The sequence below is a fragment of the Oculina patagonica genome, chromosome 12, assembly GCF_052425735.1.
Source record: "Oculina patagonica isolate OP01 chromosome 12, crgOcupat, whole genome shotgun sequence".
Taxonomy (NCBI): domain Eukaryota; kingdom Metazoa; phylum Cnidaria; class Anthozoa; order Scleractinia; family Oculinidae; genus Oculina; species Oculina patagonica.
This window is the reverse complement of record NC_135769.1, coordinates 22,956,566-22,981,896: the sequence shown is the minus strand read 5'-3', so window position 1 is coordinate 22,981,896 and position 25,331 is coordinate 22,956,566. Positions and strand designations below refer to the sequence as shown.

General features: G+C 36.4%; 2 protein-coding genes across 2 annotated transcripts in view; one reads left to right on the top strand and one right to left on the bottom strand.

Moving 5' to 3' along the window:
- LOC144632334 (uncharacterized) overlaps positions 1 to 25,331 on the top strand; it is a 229,078-nt gene that overhangs the window by 177,439 nt on the left and 26,308 nt on the right. The window lies entirely within an intron of this gene.
- On the bottom strand, positions 255 to 24,894 carry LOC144632262 (putative pyridoxal-dependent decarboxylase domain-containing protein 2). The gene is made up of 28 exons (XM_078490869.1): positions 24,754 to 24,894; positions 24,444 to 24,493; positions 24,155 to 24,208; positions 21,537 to 21,605; positions 20,445 to 20,594; positions 18,328 to 18,383; positions 17,481 to 17,550; positions 16,727 to 16,790; positions 15,677 to 15,707; positions 15,456 to 15,493; positions 14,427 to 14,505; positions 14,137 to 14,221; positions 13,691 to 13,739; positions 13,294 to 13,365; positions 11,260 to 11,289; positions 10,662 to 10,743; positions 10,157 to 10,200; positions 9,321 to 9,374; positions 8,369 to 8,492; positions 7,993 to 8,081; positions 7,499 to 7,604; positions 7,002 to 7,060; positions 6,356 to 6,468; positions 5,535 to 5,706; positions 4,528 to 4,605; positions 4,279 to 4,371; positions 3,429 to 3,531; positions 255 to 2,041 (listed from the first exon to the last, which is right to left on the bottom strand). Exons 1-28 carry the CDS (start codon positions 24,856 to 24,858, stop codon positions 1,899 to 1,901), a joined length of 2,262 nt encoding a protein of 753 aa, XP_078346995.1. The 5' UTR covers positions 24,859 to 24,894; the 3' UTR covers positions 255 to 1,898.

Below are 25,331 nucleotides of genomic sequence, written 5' to 3'. Positions count from 1 at the left end.
CTCATATACCATGGACCACAAATATGGCAGGTGTACGCGTGAGCGAGGACAGCCGGGGAGCTCATGATCAAATATTGCAATTCTTTGGGCGTTTTTAATAAACAATTATTCCACTCGCGCTTGTTGGATATGTGATAGTAACAGCCAGTTGGGCGTTACGCGCCTTGTTGGTTATCTTCCATCTCATATCCAACACGCACTCATGCAATAATTGTTAAATATAGTTCTACCAGAGCCTGTATCACATTCACCTATTTAGGTTTATTTTATGGATTTATTCTTAACCAATACTAAACCAACAATGATATTTAGAAACAAATCTTTACAAGTAATCCAAAGCAATATAACATTAACACAAACACTGCAACATAAGAGCTTCCTTTGCAAGGCTATAACTACCTACAATACTCTGCAAACAAGGGATTACAATAATTAAAATTGCACATCTAAAAAAGCTGGAGTTTTCCTCTGTTTAACTGTGATGGCCACGTACAGTGTCTTAGTAAGGAGTTGGTAAAACTTGAGATCTCATGTTTTTATGGGAAGATTGAAGTTTTGATTTGAACTTTTCGAGTTTAATAATCCTTGAAAAAGAATCTTCACCCTTCACACTAATGGATAGAAGACACTTGTAATTCTTTATGTTTTAAGAACGCCTCCACAATATTTTCCGTGTGAATGACAATCGTTTGAAGCCTAATTTTAAGAATTTCTTTTTGAAATCTCTCAAACAGTTCCCTTTATATCTAAAGAGATCTAAAAGACCATTTTTGGTGGTCTCCTTCTAACTTGTTTAATTATAATCTGTTAGGGAAATTTAACAATTGATTTAATTTTGTGCAAATTGAAAAAAAAAACTTTCCAACACAACATAACTGAACAGTGGAGGGAAACTATGTTATCTATATTGCCCAGTTTCCTATACGACACTGCCTGCAGGGAATCGTGGTAGCTCTATTCTGCGTTCCCAAGTCTAGGGCATGGTTTGTTAAATACAACTACCATGATTCTCAGCAGGAACGACTCATATAGGGAATTGGGAATTAAAGCAAATTAAGAATTAAATATTGACTGTTTCCTTTCATTAATTCCCATAGCAATGTATAATTTCTTGCAAAATTTACCTTATCCTTATATTTGTATCTAAATCCTACATATTTTGACGATAAAGTAAAAATATACCATACCCATTTTTATTTTTTGTGTAGCCAATATTTATGGCAATTGGAAACCATGAAGACAAAACCATATTGCATGACACAAGAAAAGCTTACAACGGCTATCTATCCAATGATAATTACCAATGCGCACCAATGAACTCCAATGTTGAGAGTTCCCTAAAACACTTCTTAAAGCTTTAAATAATTGCAATTAAATTATTAATTTCTTTCTAATAAGCCCGGGGCAAACGAGGATGAGAGTTGATGAGAGTTGACTCTCATGAGAGTTTATGGCAACTCTCATCGACTATCATCAACTCAGGCTAAACGAGAGAAAACTCTCATCAACTCATGAGCATGTTCAAAGTCGATGAGAGCGCATGAGCGTGCACGAGAGTCGATGTGAGTGCATGAGAGTTCCATGCCAAACGAGATGTGAGAGTTTGAACTCTTACCAACTCCATCCTCGTTTGGCCTGGGCTTTAGATTATTAAATGGCATACAAGGTCCTTGACAGATAGCAGATGACTCAATTCCTTGGCCATACGGATGTGGCCTGCATTACTTATCTAATGAATACAGTTTTTCTTACAAGTTATAATAATACTGTTAACACTTCATAACATGTCATCTGACTTCTGTTTGGTTCATGAATTCTACTGACTTTATGATAATTTCTAATGGCTTTGTGATGGCTATCGTACACGAATGACGCTGTGGAGTGTGGAGTGAGTTAATTTAATCTTCTGTTGTTGGACTTTCCTTGGCTGGACTGCCTTTTGGAGAGGATTTTGTTGGAGTCACAGGTACTGGTTCCTCATCCTCTTCATCTTGGACTTGCATGTGGTATTTGTATATTTTTTCTGTACTATGGAGATGACCTGTTCAATGGAAGTGAGCTTGTTAAAAAGAGTTTTCTGGTTGTATAACTTTTCTTTGTGTAGCTAAATCATGGTTGCCACAAACATAAATTTTCCCTAAAAAAAATAAAATTTCCCTGACAAAATAAATTCAAAGTCAGATATAGTAGTGGCCTCGAGCCCCCACTTCCAAGAAAAAAAAACATATCGCTGAGAACACCTTGACCTGAAATCTTTCTTCCAGCCATCAATTGTATGAAATCAGCGGTATTATAATTCCAATTTTCCCTGACTTTTCTTCATAATGTCAATTTTCCCTGACTCAAAATAAACTTCCCTGACTTTTCCCTGACCTTGAAGAATTTTATTTTTCCCTGACCATTTTCTGACCTGTGGCAACCCATAAAATCCTGACCTCTCCCCCCTCTAGAAATCCTTCGGAATATGACCCCTCCAGGGACCAGTTGTTCAAAGGGTGGATAACGCCATCCACCAGATAAACTGCTATCCAGTGGAAACGTCTTAACAGAACATGCTACGCTATCCACCGGATAGTCATTTATCCAGTGGAAAGCGCTATCCACCCTTTGAACAACTGGGGCCAGATGTTAAGTTACAGCTATTAAAGAACTTGATGTAAATTTTCCGATTATAAGACCCCTTTTGTTGGGCTTGTTTTGTATTTTTTATTGTATGAAAATTCTCAGGGCCGACTGAAGGACTTGTTAGTATTTCGTATGGTTATGTTTGGAGAGATTTTATTATCTGGTGTTCTTGCATGTACCAAAACATTTCAATCACAGTATCCCGTCCAAACAGGAACCCACCGATTTTAATTTTGAAATGCAAATTTCCATCCATATATTAAGTAAGCCTATCTGAAAAAGACGTTAAGCAAACTGGAAGTTTACGGTATAACTTAATAGGCAAAATTAGTCTCGAGCTTATCCTTGTCTGCAGTTAAAGGGGCAGTGTCACTGACATTTAGTGCTACTTGAAAATCCAATGAAGGTGTTGATATTGATTGCAAATCTAATATTAGTGGCCTGGCATTGCTAAAACATACTGTACTAGTCGTGAAATTGTTAAGAAGTGGTGTGGCTATGGTTGGGTATGAAGAAAGTGGCCTAAAACTGGAAAAAGGTGGGCCGACGTTTTCAAGTTGTCACAACTTGTCAGTGTTACTTGGAAGAAAATCAAGAAAAAAACCATTGATTAGGGATAATTCACATCTTGGAGAATGAATTTATGCCTTTCTTTTATTTTTTTAAAGGCTATTTTGTTGACTGATAAGTGAGTGTACCCTCGCAGTTTTAGCATAGGGCTGTTATTGCGTCTTCCATTTTGTGCACAATTCATAATAAGCTGCTCTGGCGGAGCAAAACACAGTCGAATAAGCCTGACTTACCAGAAGTTAGATTGAATGTTCTTCCAATTGCTTTAGGCTCTTCAGGTAGAGGTGACAACCAGTTCATGAAAGAACTGACGAGGGGGACTTGTCGCAACAGACCCTGACAAAAACAAATACATGAAGTGACTCATGGACAATGATTATTTCATAACAAACTTACATGTAAGTACAAAAAAAACCAAAGCATTTATAAGATGTTTTACAACATAGCTAGCACAGCTGCGCAATCAAATTCCGTATACGTAAGCCTGCAGCATAATCCAATAGTGCACACTGATAGTGTGAGAAAATCGCTTCACCATAATTTTGTTTTATGCAAGGGCCCGAGTTTGACTTCCACCAGGAATGTTACAAAACAATTGGTTCATACTTTTAGCTGTGCACTATCATGTTATGGTGCAGGAGGGAAGTTTGGAAAGCATTCAAGAAGCGAGAGTTACTCTCAGCTATCGCCTCGAGCAACTCCTACGCTCATTTCATGCTCTCCAAACTTCCTGTGTGCATTCATAACTCATTAGCATAACCACACTGACCTACTATTGGTAATCGCGCAATCTGATTGGCTACACAGGTGCCTACTATCGATCCGTAGAAGGCTCTCGGAGCGGCACTTAGTTTTCGCATAATTTTATCAATCAAAACCTTCAATAAATCAATTCTAGTGATATTCTGAGTTTAATAGATCGGTCAGTGGGTTATGCTAACACAATTAGACGGCTCGCTCTCGGTTTCTACCGGCTTTTGATAGTTGACTCGGGGCTTCGCCCCTCGCCAACTATCAGCCGATAGAAACCTCGAGCTTGCCGTCTAATTGTTAAATAGTGCACGCTAACGCACATACTCTTACCTCCTCCAAGAGTTTTTCCTCGGCATCTTTAACCAAGTCTTGTTGAGCTGCTTCAATTCCTTTTTGTATTGCGTCTGCCATTTGCTCCAAATACTAAACAGTGATATAAAACGTAATTTACTGTTACTCTGCATCGAGAACTGAATCATTTCACGCATTTTAGAAATTTCTACATGGAAGTATATACTTGATCAACTGAAAAGCTTACAGACTGAAGTACTAGAATGGACTAAACATTTCAAAAGTTACCTTGCTTGAGCTTTCAAGTTCTGTTGCTGCTTTACAAACAGAATCCACTACTGCGTCAACAGAAGATGTTGGAGGCACCTAAGAAAACATTAAAACAACCACAAATTTACGATTGTCTGACACAAAAAGGAGCACAAAAATTATATTCAATATGCCGTTGTGATCTTTTTTCTTTTTGTTTCACTGTTCAATCTACAACAAATGTTTAGAATGCTGGAGGAAAAAACTGAAGAAATATAACTGGTTCACTCAGAGGAACCTTTAACAGACACTGTTTTGCACGTTCACGAAATTATGTTAAGTCCTAGCGTGGTTATGCTAAGTCCCTAGGGGGATATCTATATAAAAACCAACACGCGGTACGAGACGAGCAGTAGCGACGCAATCTTGTAAAAGATGTTAAGTTAAATTAGGGAAAGAGACGCTAAGTTAAATCAGGAAGGATACATAACCTAACACAAGGCTACGATCGGAAAAAGGATCACAAGAATTGTAAGTTTAATATAGTTTAATTTCAGTAAGTATTCGTTCAAGACAGTTACGAACAATTACGGCACAAAGCCTCAAACAACTTGTAATTTATCTTTCAGTTTGACTATAATGTAACTCTTATCAGAAAAGATAGTGCAGAAATAAATCCTCAACTTTTCCCAAGCTGAAGGTGTCCGGTACAAGTGCAAAACAGACACTTCTATCCATCTCCAAGTACATTGCTTCCTTTCAGTCATTCAAAGGAGATGGCTGGGCAAAATTTACACGTAAGGACTACCTTTTAGTTGAAGTCAATCAAATGGAGCACAAAGGTACTCAATGGAAAGTACGTCTGATATACATCAAAGGGATTTCAAAGGCACCAACTATCAAACTGTCTTAAAGGTATTTTAAGGTAGAGCAATTGTGTTTTTTTGCCTTTATTAGAGTTGCTTCGCATCTTTGAACTTAATGCATTAAAACATGATTACGCAATAATTAATTGGCTAATAAAATTAAATAACTACAGTGAGTACCTTGTCAATTATAATACAAGTCAGTCCATCCTGTGTTCGTCCTTTACTGAACACATCAGCCATTCCTTCTGTGATTTTTGCCAACACTTCTTTGTTCCAGTCATTCAGCTCAACCTTCTTAGCTTCTCTGAGCTTTTCAAGCTCTTTGTTGGTCCAGTATCGTGGGACACACCTATTTAAATTTAAGAACGTCCTTTCTTATACTTTGGTTAAAACTCAAACTAACGTACACGTTCATTAACATGTATACACATAACCTCATGACAAAACTGGCCATCATTTTCAAGGACCAGAAACTTGACTGGCAGACAACTTTTTTCAAGATAACTTCTGCTCAGGTTGTTGAAACCTTTTGAAACATTATTCTCCTAAGAAGCAGTTCAGAACATGTACAAGTATGGAAGCAGTGAAGAGATCATGAACTTTGGATGTGGTACTTAAACCAAGCAAGCTGATGTGGTGTGATCCGTTGCAGCCATTGTTCTTTTAAACCAAATGATGGGAAAATTAATAGGCATTCAGATTTGACACAAGCAACTGAGAAAAAAAAAACCGTGTTCTTCAAACAGGGGTGGAACCAATGACCTTAGCATATAATACTAAACAACAGAAGAGTCAAGAGTCAGTTTGTAGCTGAAGTATGGAAGCTAGGTAACAGGTTTGACTTCTGTTGGTGGCATTTGGAATTTTATTTCTTCAAAGCAGTCTGTTATAACTGATCAGCATCTTTCTCATTGTGTTCCTAACTAGACATACCGTAATTATATGTCCATTATTTCTTTTCATGAGTAAACTTTTCCAAGCATCAAAGATGTACTTACAGTAGAGCTCCAATGGTTGATGTGTCCAGGGTTTCTACAACCACAACATGTTCCTTGCCTTCTGTTGCTAACCTAAACTCTTCTTGAGACAGAAGTATACCATCTAGTCTGGCCTGTAGTATAAAGAGGTAAAAGATATTAGTAATAATATTACTGGTGGATCAAACTGATAGAGAGAATTTAAGAGGCAACTACTTTAAAATGAATAAGTCACTTTTGATCCCATGTATTTGTTGTAGTATTTCAGGCCAAAATGATCTCAAACTAGTTTGGTTTGTATTTTTTTGTTCCAGATTTACTTTCATAATCATTGAACAAAGAAAAATACAAAATAAACTACTGTAGTTTGAAATCATTTTGTCCTATTAATTTTACAGCGCTGTAAGCTACATCATATGTGATATGCATGTAACACTTTCGTTTGACTAAACCACTGTTACATTCATTTGAAGTGATGGAGGTTGTACAAGAACGTGTCATGGACTTAAAACTTTTGGTTTAAAAAAAAAACAAACTTTAGTCACTATACTTTGAAAATATTGGGCTGACAATAATTTAAAAGCATTTGGCTTAACTGATTCTGATTCTGATGGCTGATATTAAACTGTTTACCATGCATGTAACAGTCAGTATTTCATGTACTTACCACTTCCTCTTTAAGATAAATTACAAAATCTTCTACATGTTCACTAGTGGTTCCACATACTGAAAAGAAAGCACATTAAGTTACAGGCAAACAACCCTGCAAAAATTGCTAAGAAATTATTAAGTATTTTCTAAAGCCCATCTCAAACAACAATTTAAAACAACAAATATTTTTTCTGATAACTTGGTGACACTGAGTAGTCAAGAAATGTTGCAATCACATGCTTTTTTATTATTATGCAGTAGCATTGGATTTATAGTTAATGTAATAACCTATGAACAACATGCAACAACATATAATTATTTTCCCTCTTTTAGTTTTTAACATTTAACACTTAGTATTTTCTAGGTATTTTTTAGCATTTTGTACTCTCTCGTTTTTAATATTTTTAACTTAGTATTTTCTATTTTTTATGGAGGATTGCCCTGAAAGTCACATGTTAACATGATGATGGGCACTTCTTCCAAAAAAGATTAAATATACTGTTATCAACTTACTTCTGGATGAAAGGACTGGGTTAAATCGTATACAGCATCCCTCCTTGGGTAAATCCACCACACCAATTTTAACAGAAGGTATGTGTTGTGCTAGGTGTTTGGCAAGCTGTTATTTGAAAAAAATACCATACAAAAACTTAAAAAAAAAACTCAATACATAATTTCTCATAATTACAATACAAACTAACAGCAGAATCACAATTTTGATCAGGTTTGTGCCCTCGGGTAACTAAGACATTGTGTCTGAATTGTGGAAGCAATTTTGGATTTTAGAGGACAAAAGAAAAAGGGGTAGTTTTAAATCAAATTAACTTAAGATGGAGGGGCCTTAAAAAAGAGAGAACTTTAGCTGTAATAAGCCGGGGAATTCCTGAAAGCAGCCCAACAAGCCCAGTTTGGAAAAATCTCCATTTTGTTTCTAATCTACAGAGCACTGGTTGCAAGTGAAAGAAGTGCTGGTGATGGTACTAATGGCAGTGATTCGTCCACCTTACCTGCTGGTTAATTGAATCTCTTACAGAAGGAGGAACACAGCCAGGATCAGGAGATGATGAGTGTGATGATGATGAAAGTTCTGTATCATCTGTATACATAAAAAGAAAAACAGCACATGAAGTTTTATAACAATTACACAACAGAATAAAGGCATTAAATAATTCACAAGTCACCCTTAAGAAAGCATTTTTAGTATGTTGTGGTTTAAGTTTATCTTTGGTTTAAAAAAGTTCAAAACAGTTCACTGGTTTTTATTTCCTTCTGCTTGAGATTATGATAATTACTATGAGATAATGAAAACTAAAAGTTAAACTGGTTTGAAAAATTTGACAAGCAAAGATAAATTTAGACCACAACAAGTACATTGCATAATACCTTGCTCGTCATCTTGATCTGAACCATCCTCCTCTCCTCCACCAAGGATACTGGATCCACCAACAGATACAGGGGTTGCCTTGTATTTGAACACAACCATGGGAGACATACAGTGTGGCTGGGCCTGTGAATACATTGTTCATTGTCAATAACATATACAGAGAATAATACATGGTTGTGCGGAAATATGAAATTTATCTTCGAGTGTTCAATTTTGATTTGAACACAAGAAGATAAATTTCACACAGTGTATCTCCAAGCAACCATGTATTATTTTGTTTATTTTATAAACCTACTAATAACGAGATTTTTGACGATTTTCCGAAGATTTCCGACCATTTCCTGAAGATTTCCGAAGATTTTCAAAATGTTGTCCGAAGGTCATACGAATGTTTCCGAACATTTTCTGAACTTTTCCAAAAATTTTTGAAGATTACTGAAGATTTCCGAGGAAGATCTGAAGATGTTTCAATTTAGTATTGATAAACTTTGACTCATTCACCATTGAAACATTGCAAACTTGTTAGCATGTGATTGGTGATATCAAACACACGTAAAAAAATATTGTAATTTTACACATGCCGCGATACTGTTTTTATCGGTGGTCAAAATCCTAATAAAAAAACTGCAGTTTATGACTTTCAGTCATGTAATGTGCTTCTTACTAACTTTTGAGGCTGTGGATGGCATCCTACTGTGTAACCATTCAGAAATAAATCTGAACCATAAAGTACTAAACAGTACATGTAGTTTCATTTGTTACAGTTTGGGCAAGGTGGTTCTCATATTGGGGATGAAATGCTACTGTATACATATTAGGCACTTTCCCATGTTATTGTGTATTATGCTGCACTTGTTTCAATTTTGAATACATGGATGAAACCCTACTGCGTGAGGGACCATTTATAATTGAGTCTTTACCTGTACATTTATGTATGTGCAAAGTACTTACTATTCTCTTCACAGCAGCTTGCATGCCATCCAAGCTTACACACAGCTGTTGAGACTAGAAAACAAGACACAAACATAAAAAATGGCTGGTTATTTCTAGAAATTACAACTGAAGGTAATTTGAAAACAGCTGATGACTTCTTGAAACAGCCAGCCATTTATTGACAAAATGGTCCCAGCTGCTCTACTGTGAATCTACAGGCAGGAGACTTTTCTCTCAAGCCAACTATTCTTAAGATATTGCCATTTATTTTTTTCTTGAAATCTTCATTCTGTACTGCTAATAAAAAAATTATTGTAATGCACTATTGACCATATTTTTATGGAATTAGTGTTTTATGATTAATACGAATTATTAATAATTTAATTTATAAAAAATATCATAACTCTGAGCTCAGGTCAGTTATCTCCAGTATGGCTCTCAAAACTGGTTAATATATAGTTTGTTAGGATAACTATCACAAAATTAATAATGGCCACTGGCTGAATAAATACTAGTTATGCAACGCTTTCGAGTGGTATACTATGGAATAGCCCACGAGTCACTTGTATTTTCTCGGTATACACACGAGCCTTTAGGCGAGTGTGTATGCCAAGAAGATACAAGTGACAAGTGGGATATTCCGTAGTATACCACGAGAAAGTGTTGTGTAACTATTTTATACCATGCCATAGAAAATACGCTTACTAAATTTCGTCGAGAATACAGTCGCAGCGCACTATGGGAAGGTTGGGTTGAATACCGTCGAATATACAATGGCTTTCCTGTATTCTGATTGGCTGTATTTTCTATGGCATGGTATAAAATCTAATATTAGAGGATAAAAATGTACTTACCAACTGCGCTGCATGTAAAATCATTTCTCGCATTTTATCTAGACCTGCATTTTAAAGGAAACATAAAATGTCCTGTAAAAAGTGGATTGCAATATCTGGTATTATTATTCAACTGTGATCACAGTTTATACAGACTAACATCTCTTTTTTGTCTGATAGTTTAACATTGCATTTTGTTGTATAAGGATCATTTGCAGTCCGTGAGAATGCATATATGGAAGGTGTAGTAATTGCATAAGTCTCCTGAGATGGGTTTGGGAAAAGTTGGGGGTAGGGGGTAGGGAAAATACTGCCAGATGGACTATCATCCTATAAGCAATACTTTTAAGCGGTCCGTCAAATGAACTACAGCTACAAAGTGTGTGCACTGCATTTGCAGGCAAATAAAACACTAGTAAAGGTAATTTTAACTGCCCAAGCAATTTGGAATAGCTGACGTTTCAAGTGACGCTTTTCCTTCATCCGAGCATCCATGTACAGCTGTTTTGACTGAATCCTTACTCACCAATAGTCTGAATACTGATCCAAAGAGGAAGTACTGACAGCCTGTCAGGTTCATGACTTTGACTGAGTCCTGATGCCTCTGCCTAAAAAAACAAAGCCATACATTCATGTAACCCTTTCAGTCACAGAAATATCTTCTTTCTTTTTTACTGACAAAGAGCCAGGACGGTCACAGTCCTGACTAAATAGAGAGGCTAAACCAAGGCATGCCAGCCAAGGAAGATGGCCAAAAATATGGAAGAGACAGTTGTATTGCAGTAAGACTTATCGTAAAGGTTAAGTGTTCAATAGTGTTCTCAGAGTGCATGGAAAACACTTAAGGTAAGCTCAAGCATTCCTTAGTAGACATCATATTCACACTGATGAAAGGGTTTTCCTGAAACGTCTGTTTTATACAGCATTTAAAGCACTCCGAGAACACTATTGGATTTGAACACTTACTGATAATTATTTTGAGTGCTACATAGCAAAAAACTTTTTTGTGACATTTACATGTAAACATAAAGGTTTACTCTCTAAACGGGACCATAAATTAATAGTTTACTATGAAGCTTGTGGGGTTTAAGTTTTTTTGTGGATTTAATAACAAAGTAACCTACCAAGACAAGATCTTTAGCCCTGTAAAATGTCTAAGTTTCAAATTAAGGGAAATTTTAGGGATTGGCCATTTTCAAATACATCAATATTGTATATGTTAGCACAGATGAGTGTTGAATATGGATGGAAGAAACAAGCATAAAAAATGTAATATAAATGTACTTACAAGTGACTAAATGTATAAATGCCACTGTATACAGTGTACATGTATACAGGTGATAGTCAATTGACATCCAGTAACTAAACTTTTAGCCAATTTCAGGGGTCTTGTTATCTCGAATTTTTCTTGATGCCCTCTCAGAGTCTCAAGGTTAAGAAGGCCTTGGGCTCGCAGAAAAGTTATCAGTCTCGCCGTCTCGCAAAGTCTCGCATTTACCATTCGACACACCTACTATATAGTACAACATGCTGCCTACTTCAAGCTCATGACAACTTCATCTCGATTTGAGTGTGTACCGCAAGTTTTGCAGTCATTAAGAATTCATATATTCAGTCTATTGTTCTAGCTCATCACATATTCCCGCCGAGTAGTTTGCCGAGAATGTGGCATATTTCCGAAGAGCCGAAAGAGCGCAAACACTTTGATGTAGGTGAGACTTTTTCCTTTTGTTTTGCGAAGTTCAATAAAACCTCTGGGAATAACTTGCTGCTTGATTGATTCTGAAATGTCTGTTTAGCATGCTGCAAGCCGGCGACAAGAAACGAACAACTTTTGCGGAGAGTTAAAAATGTGGCGTGGCACGGAGACCATTCAAAAAATATAAATATTAAGTAGTATTTAAAACAATGTAGGCTTAGCAGATACTGTAACAACCCGTTGTTGTCATTGCTGAACAACCTTCGACTCAAACAATCGTCTCACTCACAATTGCAAATGTAAACAATGCAGACTGCTGTCGTTTGTGTAAATTAAAGTTTCTTGGGCGAAAATAACCTCAATTTCTTGTCTATACACTTTGAGGATTTTTTTCTGTGAATTGAGAAAAAAAAAATTGCCCACTTGTTTCACGGATAACTTCAGCTCCTTTGTTTTAATTTATGAAAAGCAAAACTTAAAACTCGAATTTCTGAGTTGTTGATTTCATATGTCGGCACGACAAAATGTCGCGGAATGTTTTTGAACAAACTTCAAACAAACACGAAAAATTAAACACCACTTTAATCTGGTTGACTCAAATCCAGCTGAAAAAACGTAGGGTAAACGCCATTCCAAATCTTCACTCTGTTTTGCTATCATTTTGATTGAGAAAAAGGCCTTACATAATTCACTTTTGTGGTTGGCAGTTACAGGATAAACACGCGCCTTTTGTTTACAACGTAGACAATGCGTAATTCCGCCGCCACTTCTTACCGAAAAAATCGAATCTCGGCTTACAGTGGTCGTCAGAAGTCGTTCGACATCTCATTTTAATGGTCTCAAAATGCTCTGATTCTATAATACAAATCAGTGTTCGCATTACTGGGCAAAATGTTTAAATTCTCAAAATCTTCAAACTACTTTGACAAGTTCGTTCACACATTTACGAACAAAGCAGTAAACAAAAGGATACTTATTCAACTGTCCAGTTCGCAGTCGCTTAATTAAGCTATTGTCCTTCTCCTTTGAAATCGGTTAAATGTCTTTCCCGTAAATATCGCACCTTTTTTCAAGTCTGACAAAACGAATGGTACCGAACACCCTTCGGCGTGATGTTCGTAAACACCGAAGGTATTCCCTGAAGGAATAAACCGAGCCTGCAGGGTAAAAATGCCAGCAGCTTCGCCCATTTCTGAATGACACTCTCAAATCGTCGTGAAGTTGTAATGTACTTCATTTGAGTTTGCTACCTATTTGTATTTGCTTCAAAAATTGACAGTAATGGATAAGAATTGAACAGAACTGCATCAGCCACCAACTTTGCAATTTCTACCTGCAGCTGATGCAATGTACAGCCACTATTGTACACTGTACCAAAGTTCAATAAATTTGTCAGCCAAGAACTTAACAGAAATGCTCATTAAATGATTCCATAAATTACAAGCAAATCAAAGGATACACAGTAAGGTGCACTGGGCAAGGCAAACCATTTGCTTATATTCAGGCTCATGCTGTCACAGGCAGGAGCACTCTAAAAGAGATAATGATAAATCATAATTATTATGATTTCAAAACAACTAAAAAATTATCAATTGGCCTCCTTTTGGAGTTTAATTCAATTTTTTGTCAATGAGCATCCCTGTGCCTTTAATATAAGAGAACTTTTCCCACCAGGTGACCTTCACCCTGCACAATGACTCAGTTTCTTAAGTTTGAGAACACTTTAACGTTGCCTTCCTGCCAGGAAACCTCTAGACATTCAACTTTCAGCTTTGCTGCCTCTGTTTACACACATAATTTTCTGGTTCCTCACCAGAGGGCAAATTAGCCATAATTATATGAAGGTATTACTGTACCTTCAAAGAAGCAGGAACTTTTTCAAGACATAGAGTTGCAAGAGTGTCCCTAGAAAAGATGTTCAACATTGTAAGTTGTGATGCTTAATCATAATTAAATCAAGTATGAGAAAAAATAATAAAAAAATTATCTTAGTACAGGTTTTAAAACTTAAAATAGCAATTACTGTTAATTAACCAAAGGAAAGTTTCAAACTTTCCACTAAAAAGGTGGAAAACCAAAGAGGAATGATACTGTCATTATAAGCTAAAACAGTGCTTTACCATGGAAAAGATTGGATTCATTCCAAAAAAAACAACAAGATTTATGCTAAATTTTTCAGGATGCACCATTCTTACAAGAAACATTTTAAGGACAACTTGCTTGTAAGATTTTTAACCAGGCAATGCTGCAGTGATTTTTGTTTATTTCATGTACATCTGTTAAGAAGTCAGCATCGAATTACCCTTCCAGATGAAGCCAGAGGCCATTCTGAGTACAAAGCTCTCTTAATCGACTAAGGTTATCAGTATGTCCAGCTACTGGGGTTCCTGTAAAAAATACAAGTAAAACAACATTTAGTGTTTGATTCACGTTGTTTGGGATCTCTCAATTTAACGTTAGCCCAATTCTCCACCAGGAAAATGGTTAAATGATGATGATGATGATTATTGCTTTCATAACTGAGCTTCAGGGTCCATTACAAAACAGCTTTAATAGGTAAATCAAGAGACAGACTGAGGCAGAGCGACATACCAGCATATGCAATGAGAAGGAGTGGTGTCTTGCCGCAGGATACATCGTCATTGAAAAGCCTCTCAAATGCAGCAATGTCCTGTCGGTTGAAAATTTCAAAGCTTTATTAGCACTGAACATTCCCTGTAATTCATTACTCACAAATTACAAGGTGTGTCTACATTGGCTAAAGAAAAGATAAAAAGACCTGTTAAGGAACTTAGATTATCATTTATGTCAGGTGAGAAATGTATGAACAAAAATATAATCTACTTTTTCAGGATCTGAAGGCGCTGAAGTGTCACCGAACTAAACGTTCGAAGCGCTTGAATTATCGGTTGAAATGACCCCTGCAGAAGACTTTTTGAAGTTCAACCCCCCTCCCGCCTGGATTTCCAGAGCCTTTTATCCCCCCTCCCGCAAGAATTTCCAGAATCCCATCCGTCGGGGGTGTGTGGATTTTTTCTGGAACAACCCTATCCAGAGTAGGAAACCAATATTTTCAATTGTAATATTCATTAATTATTCATGAAGGTGCAAACCAATCCCAGCACTCTATTCAGATCACATGTACACAACTGTAAACCCCAATACAAATCAAACAATAGAATTAACTTTTGATACAGACTCCTGCTCAGCTTATTCGTATTCATTAACTTTTGATACAGATCTCTACTGATTCGCATAACAATACCTTGCATTCAATTTATTGTTTTCATTTCACAAGTAGAATAAAATATTCGCGTCCGATCTGTATGGGCGTTTACAATGGCTCGCCTATCGGCTTGCCATTGTAACCGCCCATACAGATCTCCCGCTCATATTTTATCTACTACTTGTAGTCCGTTGTATTGTTTGATCTCGCATGATGGGACAATTCCAGTCAGAGGAATGCAAACTCAAAGCTGAGGGCAAAATTACCTTGGGACTGCCAACCAAATTAATCAAATGGTAATAAAAGAATACTCCTTAAATATAATGGCAAACATTCAACACTCTGTTAAATGTTTATTAATTGAGGACAGTATAATTTGAAACTGATTAACTCACCATTGTATGTTGGGAACCAAATACTGTGTTACATGGCACTGAGAATGAAAACAAAATTGGTTAAGCCAATGAATTAACATAATTTAAACAACAATTCTGCCTCACGTCAGCCAACAAAAGTTTCTATTAGCCTTACAAGGAGACAAGTCAAATAGAGGTACTGTTAAGATAAAATATTTTTTAAAAAGACTACACTGTTTGGAATGAAAAATGTGCCTTACCTTTACAAACACTGGATTGTGGTAAACCAAGCTTAAAAAAGAAAAATATTATCAAAAATATGAATCTGCTTATAACTTACAAGCACTGTTGGTAAGGATTAAGTGGAGAAGCATTTAGGAAGTAAGGATACCGTATTTACTCGAATAAGCGCCGCATTTTGACCAAAAAAGTTAATAAGTGCTGCCCCCGAATAAGCACCACAGTCCCGAAGATGTGGCGCTTATTCAATGAATTCCGTTTACCTAAAACAGCGCTACAAGTCCTACAAAGCAACTCTAAAACAAACTTGGACATTTCTTTCCGGCAAAAGCGATATTTTGCAATTCAAAGTGATTGTTTTACCACTCGCCCATTAGTTTTTCTATCCAACATGCTTGCAATACGTAGTTCTGTCAATTAATGTTGTGAAGGCTGCGAACTTTGTCAGGACACCTAGCGCCACTTCTCTCTTCAGCAAGAGAAGAATACTGATACTTACTGTAAAATGTAAGATTCTTTTTGGCTGCCAAATTTTAAAAAAGCACTGCCCTCAAATAAGCGCCACACTTGAGGTGCGAAAAATTTTAATAAGCGCCACGGCGCTTATTCAAGTTAATACGGTAAGCAAATTCTAATCATCACTCAGTACCCAAGTACTTTATGATATAAAGTTGAGTAAAACTGAATGTGTGGAAATAAGTACCAAGCAAAACTTACAGATATTTCAGAGTGTACATGTTATGTACAGTATATCACTAATTATCAGCATAGGTAATAGCTGATTTCCTCTATAGCGCGCGCCTGCAGGGAATCACGATAGTTTTATTCATGAATTCACGTGCGAGACTTAGCAACGATGCATGTTGCTAAGTCTCGCCCAAAATTTGATGAATACAACTACCGTGATTCCCTGCAGGCACGCGCTATAGAGGGAATCGGGTATTGTTAAGTAACACAGAATTATTAGCAGTGTATGAAGTCCCCAGGCCACACTTGTAAAGGGCAAGCACTGTAAACACTACAGCACCTCTGCTCCCCTAGTAATTAATACACAAGTCTGCAATCTTTACCTGTGTACACAAATAATGTCCCAGTGCATTACAAGCGGATGAGCTGACATAGATAACTGGCGGCCTGTAAATGAAGATTACAAACAATAAACATGAACAGAGAATCCCTGCTTTAAAGGAAATAGCACTCAGAAGGCATCAGTGCATTACCAGTTTACATGTTAAATTGGCGCTTCTGAGTTAAACTGCACCACCTTCTAAGCCTATATTTCATTCCGTGTTTCTATTATAAATATTATTACAGTCGAAGCTCTCTTAACTGACACTCTCGTAAGCGAACAGCTCTACTTACAGCCGCCTTGTTTGAAATGCCGTTTTACGCTCCCACACAAACTCTGTATTTTTACATTCTCGTAAGCGGACATTCCCTTTTGGAGATTACGACTTAGACTTTTTCTTTGTTTTTAAGCTCCCGTAAGCGGACATCCCATTGAAAATCCTTTTAACAACCTCTGTATCTTGCTTTTATCAATAAACTTTACACCGCCGTTCGTCACAATGATTTTACAGTAATTACAGTACTTACTATATTTCAGTGTTTGTTTTGGCTGTCCGGTTATTGTTAGCTGGGCAAGCTCCCGTAAGCGGCCATCTATCCCCTACACCTCTAGTGGCCGATTACGAATACCATTCTCGTAAGCGGCCAGCTCCAGTTACGGACACTTTTTTTGCGTCCCGAGGGTGTCCTCTTACGAGAGCTTCCACTGTGGGGTGATTAAATCTATTTTAGGTCTGTTAAAAGCAATAATTATACCTGGTATAGAGAGCTGTAAATCCTTCTGTCCCATACTTGGGGTATTTCACTCTCAAGGCCAGCCTGCAAACTAAATAAAATTTACTTTATTTACCATTTAAAAATAATTAATTATTTGATAAGATTTAAATATCTCATTAGTTATAAATTATATAAAAATTGTACGTTGTACATAATTTTAACTAGGAAAAGACAAATCAAACTACATGAAGTTTAAAATCATTCTGACATGAAATTAATTTTAACTACAGCATAATTAGGCATAATTTCAGCAAAGGTCTAGACAGTCAATACATTGGGCTTCTCTTGACCTTGCCTTACTGGAAAGCAAAGTCAAATGTGAAAGACAAATCACTATTAAAAACTCTAGCTATAAAAAGTATGAAGCAAAGTGGACCACTCTCTGCATAAGCGATGCGGTAGCTTTCGTACATGTACCACTGATTAAGTAAAAGAGCCAGGTTAAGGTGCATTTTCTTTTGTCTGTTATATTTATCCTTTATCATTTTAGTTACATTAGATCTGTTGTTATAGTGAGTACTTAGCTGTATTAGTTTAGTGCCAATTTCAGTATTTTTTTGTAAGTGCAGTGTAAGTTCTGTCAATTAGCTCTTATGCCGTGTATAGTGTTATAGTATTTTTGTCTCTTTAAAAAAATATATATTTCACTGTAAGTAGTAAGCATCGCATTGTAAGTAGTGTAAGTGTTGTAAATAGTAAGTAGTGAGTAGTGGGCATACTTTTTTTGTATTTTTGTAAGTGATGTGCTTCTGTGTGTTTGCAATTAAAAAAAATAATAACAATAATAAAAAATAAAGGTACAATAGCTTAATAGCTAAATTCTCACCTCGTACCAGCCCATCCCATTGATGTTCATGGAAGCAAGACAAAGCATTTTCATACCTACAAATCAAAACATCACACTTATGGATTCATATCTTGTTGAACTTTTGTGAAAGAAGAGTTCTTTTAGTTTATTTATAAATAAATTGACACCTTTGGTGGCCTCACTGATTTGAAAGACAAGAAAAATAAAAAAATAAAAATAAAGGAGGACATGCAGTCCCCTTGCTGGCAAAACACTGGCTTCCCAAACTTGATCTTTAAAACCAGTGTGTTAAGGTATCAGCCACCGTTAAAAGGTGCAGTTTTTCTAAATTTGAGATTTTGTGATGTTCAGATAAAGCTCTTCAAGGGCGTTCTTTTACAAAAAAGTTCACAAAAAAATCTTATTTCTGCGCGAAGTTATTGCGCGATAAAGTTTTTGCAAGGTTAATTATGTTAATTGCCCGTCGAGATGTCCTGTCAACGCATCACGAAATCCCAGATCCATTGTTCACGCAAGAACATATTTGCAAGAACAAGCGGTAAAGCGCCGAATGCGGGCAGTCGGTTTCCGCGCCAACAAATGAAAGCCGATTGTAAATTCATGTTGAAGAACCGGTTGAAGATCAAGAAAGTGGTCACACTGAATAGAAGACGCGCTACTGTTCAATGGAAACAGACACGCATACCGGTATATATTGAAATAAAACGACAGTGACGGTGGATACGGCCTGCCTTGTGAAACATTTAGGGTTTACAATCGACGATATTTGTTGTCTGAAAATATGTAAGCCTTAAATCAAATTTATTCTTACCCAGCTAGAACTACTAGTCTCATTTCGGCAAGCCTGTTTTCTTTTGTGTTGACCGAACGTTATTTCGAGGCTTCACCTTCACTTTCAGCAGCAATCGCCGTTTGTTAGCGGCTTTGTCGCACTTTCGATGAATCAGCACACAACCAAACTCGAAGCATGTCAAATTATATAACATAAATGCGGCTCCGTATGTGGAGCGAAAATTTTGAATTTTCTATAAACTGTATAAACCTCGATTTGTATCTGGTCAGAAGATAAAAATATATCGCCACGTTCCGCGTAAATGTTTTGCCTGTTGAATGTAACCTGTCAAGCATCTATTGTTAGAGAAGGATGACCCTTCCTGGTAAGCATCAACCTTGACGTTCCAGGCGTTATAATCCCATTATGGGTAAGACTCCGCAAAAAATATATTTCGCTTTTTTCTCGGAAAGAAAATTTCGACAAGTTGAACGTACGTTTTTAACTCCAAGTCGGCAGCCCCTGAACCGATTTGGCTGAAATTTGGCCAGCTTATTGCCAGATAGTTTTTCTCCAAAACCGTGTCTGCGATTTTTGTTTTCTTTTCTCGTTTTCGAATAATTTATATTTTTCCACAGGAAGTGGCGATGATTCGTCTCCCCTAACTTCATCTGCGCATTACAAAAGAACAAACGCACTTGTCAAAAATCTGAGACACGGTTTTTTAGAGAAAGGTGTTAAGAGGCAAACGCGATGTTTATCGTTTTCTTCCGCTTATTTTCGGCGGGCCTGGAGCTTGATTTACACAGACATATACTTTCGCAAAAACGTCTCAATTTTGCGTTTATTTTAAGTTTTCGTCATTTTTAAAGGAATAATTCATAATCTGGAACTATTAAGCTTTCAGAAAATGTGTGGTTTGTAGGGGTTTGTATTAAAAACAAAAGCGCTGGAGCGATCCGGGCGCGGACGGTCCTGAAGGGTGGCTGATACCTTAAATGGCAGGGATTGTACTATGGCAAACAACTAATCTTGATGAAAGCAGAGCTTTTGTGCTATATCTCAGCTATCTGTGGCCATAAACTCATAAAATATACATGTACATGTACTTCAAGGAGGATGCTTGTCTCCTTGACCACAAACTGATGTTAGATGTACATGTACTGGTATTACCGTAAAACTACTTGAGTCATGAACTTTACAGATCACCATCTTGTAAAAAATCACCATCCACAGAAAAGAGGCACTTTTACATGTATAAGTGGTTACAAACTTTACATAAGGACAAAAGTACAGCAGTGTGGTCCTTTTTGCCACATGTACACTGTACTAGCTTAAAGATGAATCAAGACATTTCTCTTACCCAAAAAGCTTGGATAGCCAGTGTGAGCAGTCTGACTTGATACAAGCTGATAATTTTTTGATGTAGGATTCTTCCAACAAGGATAAGTATAATGACAAGGTCTTAGCAATGATGCTGGTATGCGTGAAATGATCTGGATTACAAGTGAACCTACAGAGAAAGAAAAACAGTAAGTACTATCTTATTGGTATCTCTGGACTGTGCCTCTTATTTCAAATAGATCTATACCATTGTACCAGAAACACATAAGGGTTGAAACATGTAACGCACGCGCACAACGTTTGAATATTCATTTTGCTAAGAACCATATTTGGAAACACGAAGAATTTGTACGCGAATGCTTTATACACGTAATGACACACGCAACATAATTTTATGGTTTTGCGGTAAGTTGCTTGAATTTCGACCTAAATGCCATAAATTTCTTACAGAAACTAAAGAAATACATTAAGTGTATCGAAGCAAAGTTCTTCAGACTACTTCAAGAAGATGAAACAGGAGAATTTAACCAAATTTAACTTTATTCAACCAAGCTTGTTCAAAAACAAGATTACACCATCAAGCGCGAGCTAGCGCGCGCTGTGAATTTAACCCAAATATAGTAATTTTGATTGGTTAAATGTTTTTGTAATTTTCCAAATATGGTACTTAGTGTAAACGAATGTGCAAACGCTTTGTACAATGCGAACCATAGGGAGTTACACGTTTCAACCCTTATGGGTTTCTGATTGTACACATATTACTTAAACTTTCATGGACGGTACTCTGATCAATCCAGATTGTCAGGTTCTACAGATAACTGCAATCAACAAATTCACACAATGTCCATAATTTAAATGGTCAAGAAATCCTTGAACATTATAATAGGTCAATCTGTATATAACAGATATCCTGCGATATGCGTAGTTTGCTAAGATTTTTTTAAAGTCTTCCAAAGTGCAGAAAAATAAAATTATTGTCTGATGTTAGCCAACTCAGCCTATAGCACTGTTGACTAAGTTTGAGAGACTATATTGTACATGATTCTACAGGATAATATTATTGTAATCAAAAACCATTCTGCACAAGGATACATTGACATAAAACACTTACTGTGTTTGTGGCTTTTCATGATTCACCAGACTGGAGATTTGTGACAATACTTTGCTCAGTTCTGTTTTCCTGTATAATATCCATCAATAAAAATGAAAATACTGTAAATAAAGACTTAGGTACAAATTAGAGGCATTAAAATGCAGCCTGGAGCATGTGGAGTGCTGGAAAGTATTACAGTTCAAACATCTTCTAAATAACATGTGATAACTGTAAAGTGCAGGCCACTGTTTAAGAAAAAAAAAATGTGCCAAACATTTGATACCAGGTGGTAGTGTTTTAATTTTTAAAGCAAATCTGATTATCTCAAGCCAGTTGGCAGGCATAGCCTAGAGGAATAACTAATCACTGGAATAAAACAACATACTTTTAAAAGAGTTTTGTTTCTGTGGCAACCAGATGATGTTAAAAATAAAATATAAATAAACAAGATGTTCGCTATCTCACTCTTCAACCTAATTCAACAAGGAAATGTTTTTTGTTTTACATTGTACTTGTTTAGCCACTTTTATTCAAATGTTAGTGCTGCTTACTAGAATATTATTGTTCTAAAAGTCTGAATGCACAGTTCTTGATGATTATATATAAATAATAATTATAATTTCTAAAATAGTTATATTAATGGCATGTGCTATGTACTTTAGTGTATAAATGTATCTAAAAATTGGGATAATTAAAAGTTTAAACTTTGATTTATGCTAAAAACATTAAAAGGGGAAGTTAAATTGGAAAGTATGGTTAATAGAATAAATCACCATGTCAACTGTAAATCCAAATAAGGCCAAATCAAATTTGCACAGGATATGACAAATGATGACATCAAGAAAATAAACAGCTAAAAACACATAGCATGTAGTCATGAAAGCAGTGCCTTTATAGTCAGTTGATACATATTTCACATTCAATTTCCAACTTTAAAGTTCACATGTGATAAGAAATTTGGATGCAGGATAGAGCAAACACAATCACTGTATTGACCTCTATCACTCAATAACCTAAAATAAATGTACAACTGTACCTATTTAATTTATGTGGTCTCAGGGATGCTGCCAGCCCAGGGGGGTACTTGGGATTTTAAGTGACGGGGATGATCGAATGGGGGCAAAAATTCCAGACTCCAAAAAATCCCTAGGGCTTCCAATAAAAATTAACCCCAAAAAATCCCTAGATAAAAAATTGACCCCTCAAAAATCAACAACAAAACATGTTTTTTTGTACTTTTTTCACAGAACTACGCAGCCAAGGCACTACCACAAATCTACAGATTGTTTTTAATACCCAAGAACATCCCTACTTAAATAACAAAAATACTTGCCAAATTTTCCTACCCAAAAAAAACCCGGAATAGAAAATTTCAAACCCAAAAAAATACTTCGATCATCCCCGTCACTTGAAACCCCGAGTACCCCCCCCCCCCTGGGGCTGCCAGCAGGCCAGTGGAGATGTTGAACCGGGCAGAATACAGTAGAATCCCAATTTCTCAAACCATAGATTTCTCAAACTGATTTTCGTTTCCCTTGGATACTACTTCTCCATAATTTTTTTACCCCCGATTCTTCGAACCTCCCGATTTCTCAAACCACTTTTTGTTTCCTCTGGCGGTTTGAGAAGTCGGGATTCTACGGTGCATGTAACTTTATGTATGCAATGCTTTTATTTAGCTGTAATAACCTTCCCTTAGGTTCCAATCTCCACAAAAACTACTGAAAACTTCATGGAATAACTGCATTGCAATACATGCAATATTATAATTATCTGCCAAAGGTGGGACTCTAACAGTCTCATCCTTATAAGATTAAAGAATTTAAGATTTGATCTAGGGGCAGATTTAGAAAATTCAGAAAGGGGGGACCGCAAACATTTTGGCGAGGCACCAACCTTTCTCCTTACCCACAACAAACTCACGAAAGACAGTTGGTTTTAATTTTTTAAACAAATCCAAGGAAAAGGGGGGTCCATGGCCCACTTAGCCCCGGCTAAATGGAATCTTACCCTTTCATGAGACCCTTGGTCTAAAATAGAATGTACCTACAGGCTCACAATTAAGAGGTCATAAGCCTTACTTAAACCATTTTCTTTTTGTAAAAAAAAGTAAACTTGATCCAAAATTGTAATGAAAAAAATACTATTCCATGTAAAATAATCATGCTGAATTGTTGTGAATTATCCAGTTTTAACTTAAAAGGGAAAAGAGCTGGGGACAAGGTTGTTTTACCGCTGACTTCAAGCTACACGAATATTCAGAACATCTTCGGATGTGGTCAGAAATCATCAGGTCATCTTCAGAAGTCATTAAAATCTCAGGATAAAAGTCTTGTGTATTTTATCTTCACTCAGAAAATGTTGGCATGGTATAGAACAATACTATTATTACAAATCAACAAGCTGGGTTGAGCTCATATGCTGCATGTGTAACTGCCCACTTCTTTCAAGAAAAGGATTAAGAATAATGAATTCCTCACTCTTTTTCAGGGAATTGAGTACATGTTCACCAGCTGCATCAAGGACAGAACAAGCCATGTGCAAAGCTATTACTACATTGTATAAAATGTACTTATTTTCAAAACTAATTCATTAAAAAATTATATAATAAAAAATAACAAAATAAGATGACATACGATTGTGGTTCCGCAGAATCTTCAGGAAAGCTTGCCTCTGTATTTTCTTTTTCTCTGTTTGAAAAGAATTCAAAAACTAACTATTTGCACTGTTTGAGCACACTCAAATTAGGTTGCAACTTTTGAATAAAAAATTATCGTTTTGTAAAACACTGCCAAAGTGTCTCTATTTAATGAAGGAACATCGTTAAATAATTCTGCAAACACAACTTTATACGTGTAGAGATATATTAAATTCGATCAGCGTTATGTTTACAGTGCAATTTTATGCACAAAGTCGCAAACTTACCGGCTATCAAACAGAGACTTTACACATTTCAGAACATCTTTATATATTTCCTAAATCAAAGAAAAAACAACACTTATTTAGTGACTGAACAATACAAATAATTGTGTTATGTTGACGATAATATACAAGAACAAGCTGTAACTTTTTCTGCAACATCATAAACAATGTTCAAAACAGCTGATTTATAAACAACATCCGTAATTTTACATGTACAAAAAGGAAAACTTCATTAAAATAGGATGTAAGAAGAGCGAAAAGTCTAAAACATACAGGGCAAAAATAAATTACAAACACAGATAAATAAGCTTACCAGGTATTCTTTCTGTTCCACGGCATCATCAACGGATAAACCTTTTATATCATCTGTAAGAGGTCGTTTCTTTCCGCTTGATGCCGGTGAGCTGTCGTCCGCCATTTTGATTTTCGTAATGGGAGCCACGCAGTCACTCGCAACGTCACTACTAATACCCAGGCCTTCAGCTCACGCGACACAAGCGCGCCAAATACGAAAGGAAACAAAAAGTACGAACCCAACTCTGGGCAATTTCGGACAATTTTAATTTCGGACATAAGAAGTGTCCGAAAAGGCTGATTCAGGTACAGATGAAATTGTGCTGTTACATCTGAAAAAATTTTCCTTTTCTTGCGAACAAGCAGAAGCAGCCAAGCACTCGATTTTAGCCAACGCTCTGGTTTCTAGATAGATCCATCGACCATCGTTAATGAAGCTTATGTGAAACCCGACTTAGTTTTCGAATGCTCCTTCATGTACGACGCTAGCTCGAAAGATAGACACAAAAGTCATCGATCGGTAAATACTGATTAATGCTCTCAATGTTCACTTTTTTGGCGGTCGATTACTTAATTCTACACGTTATTGTCAGCCAT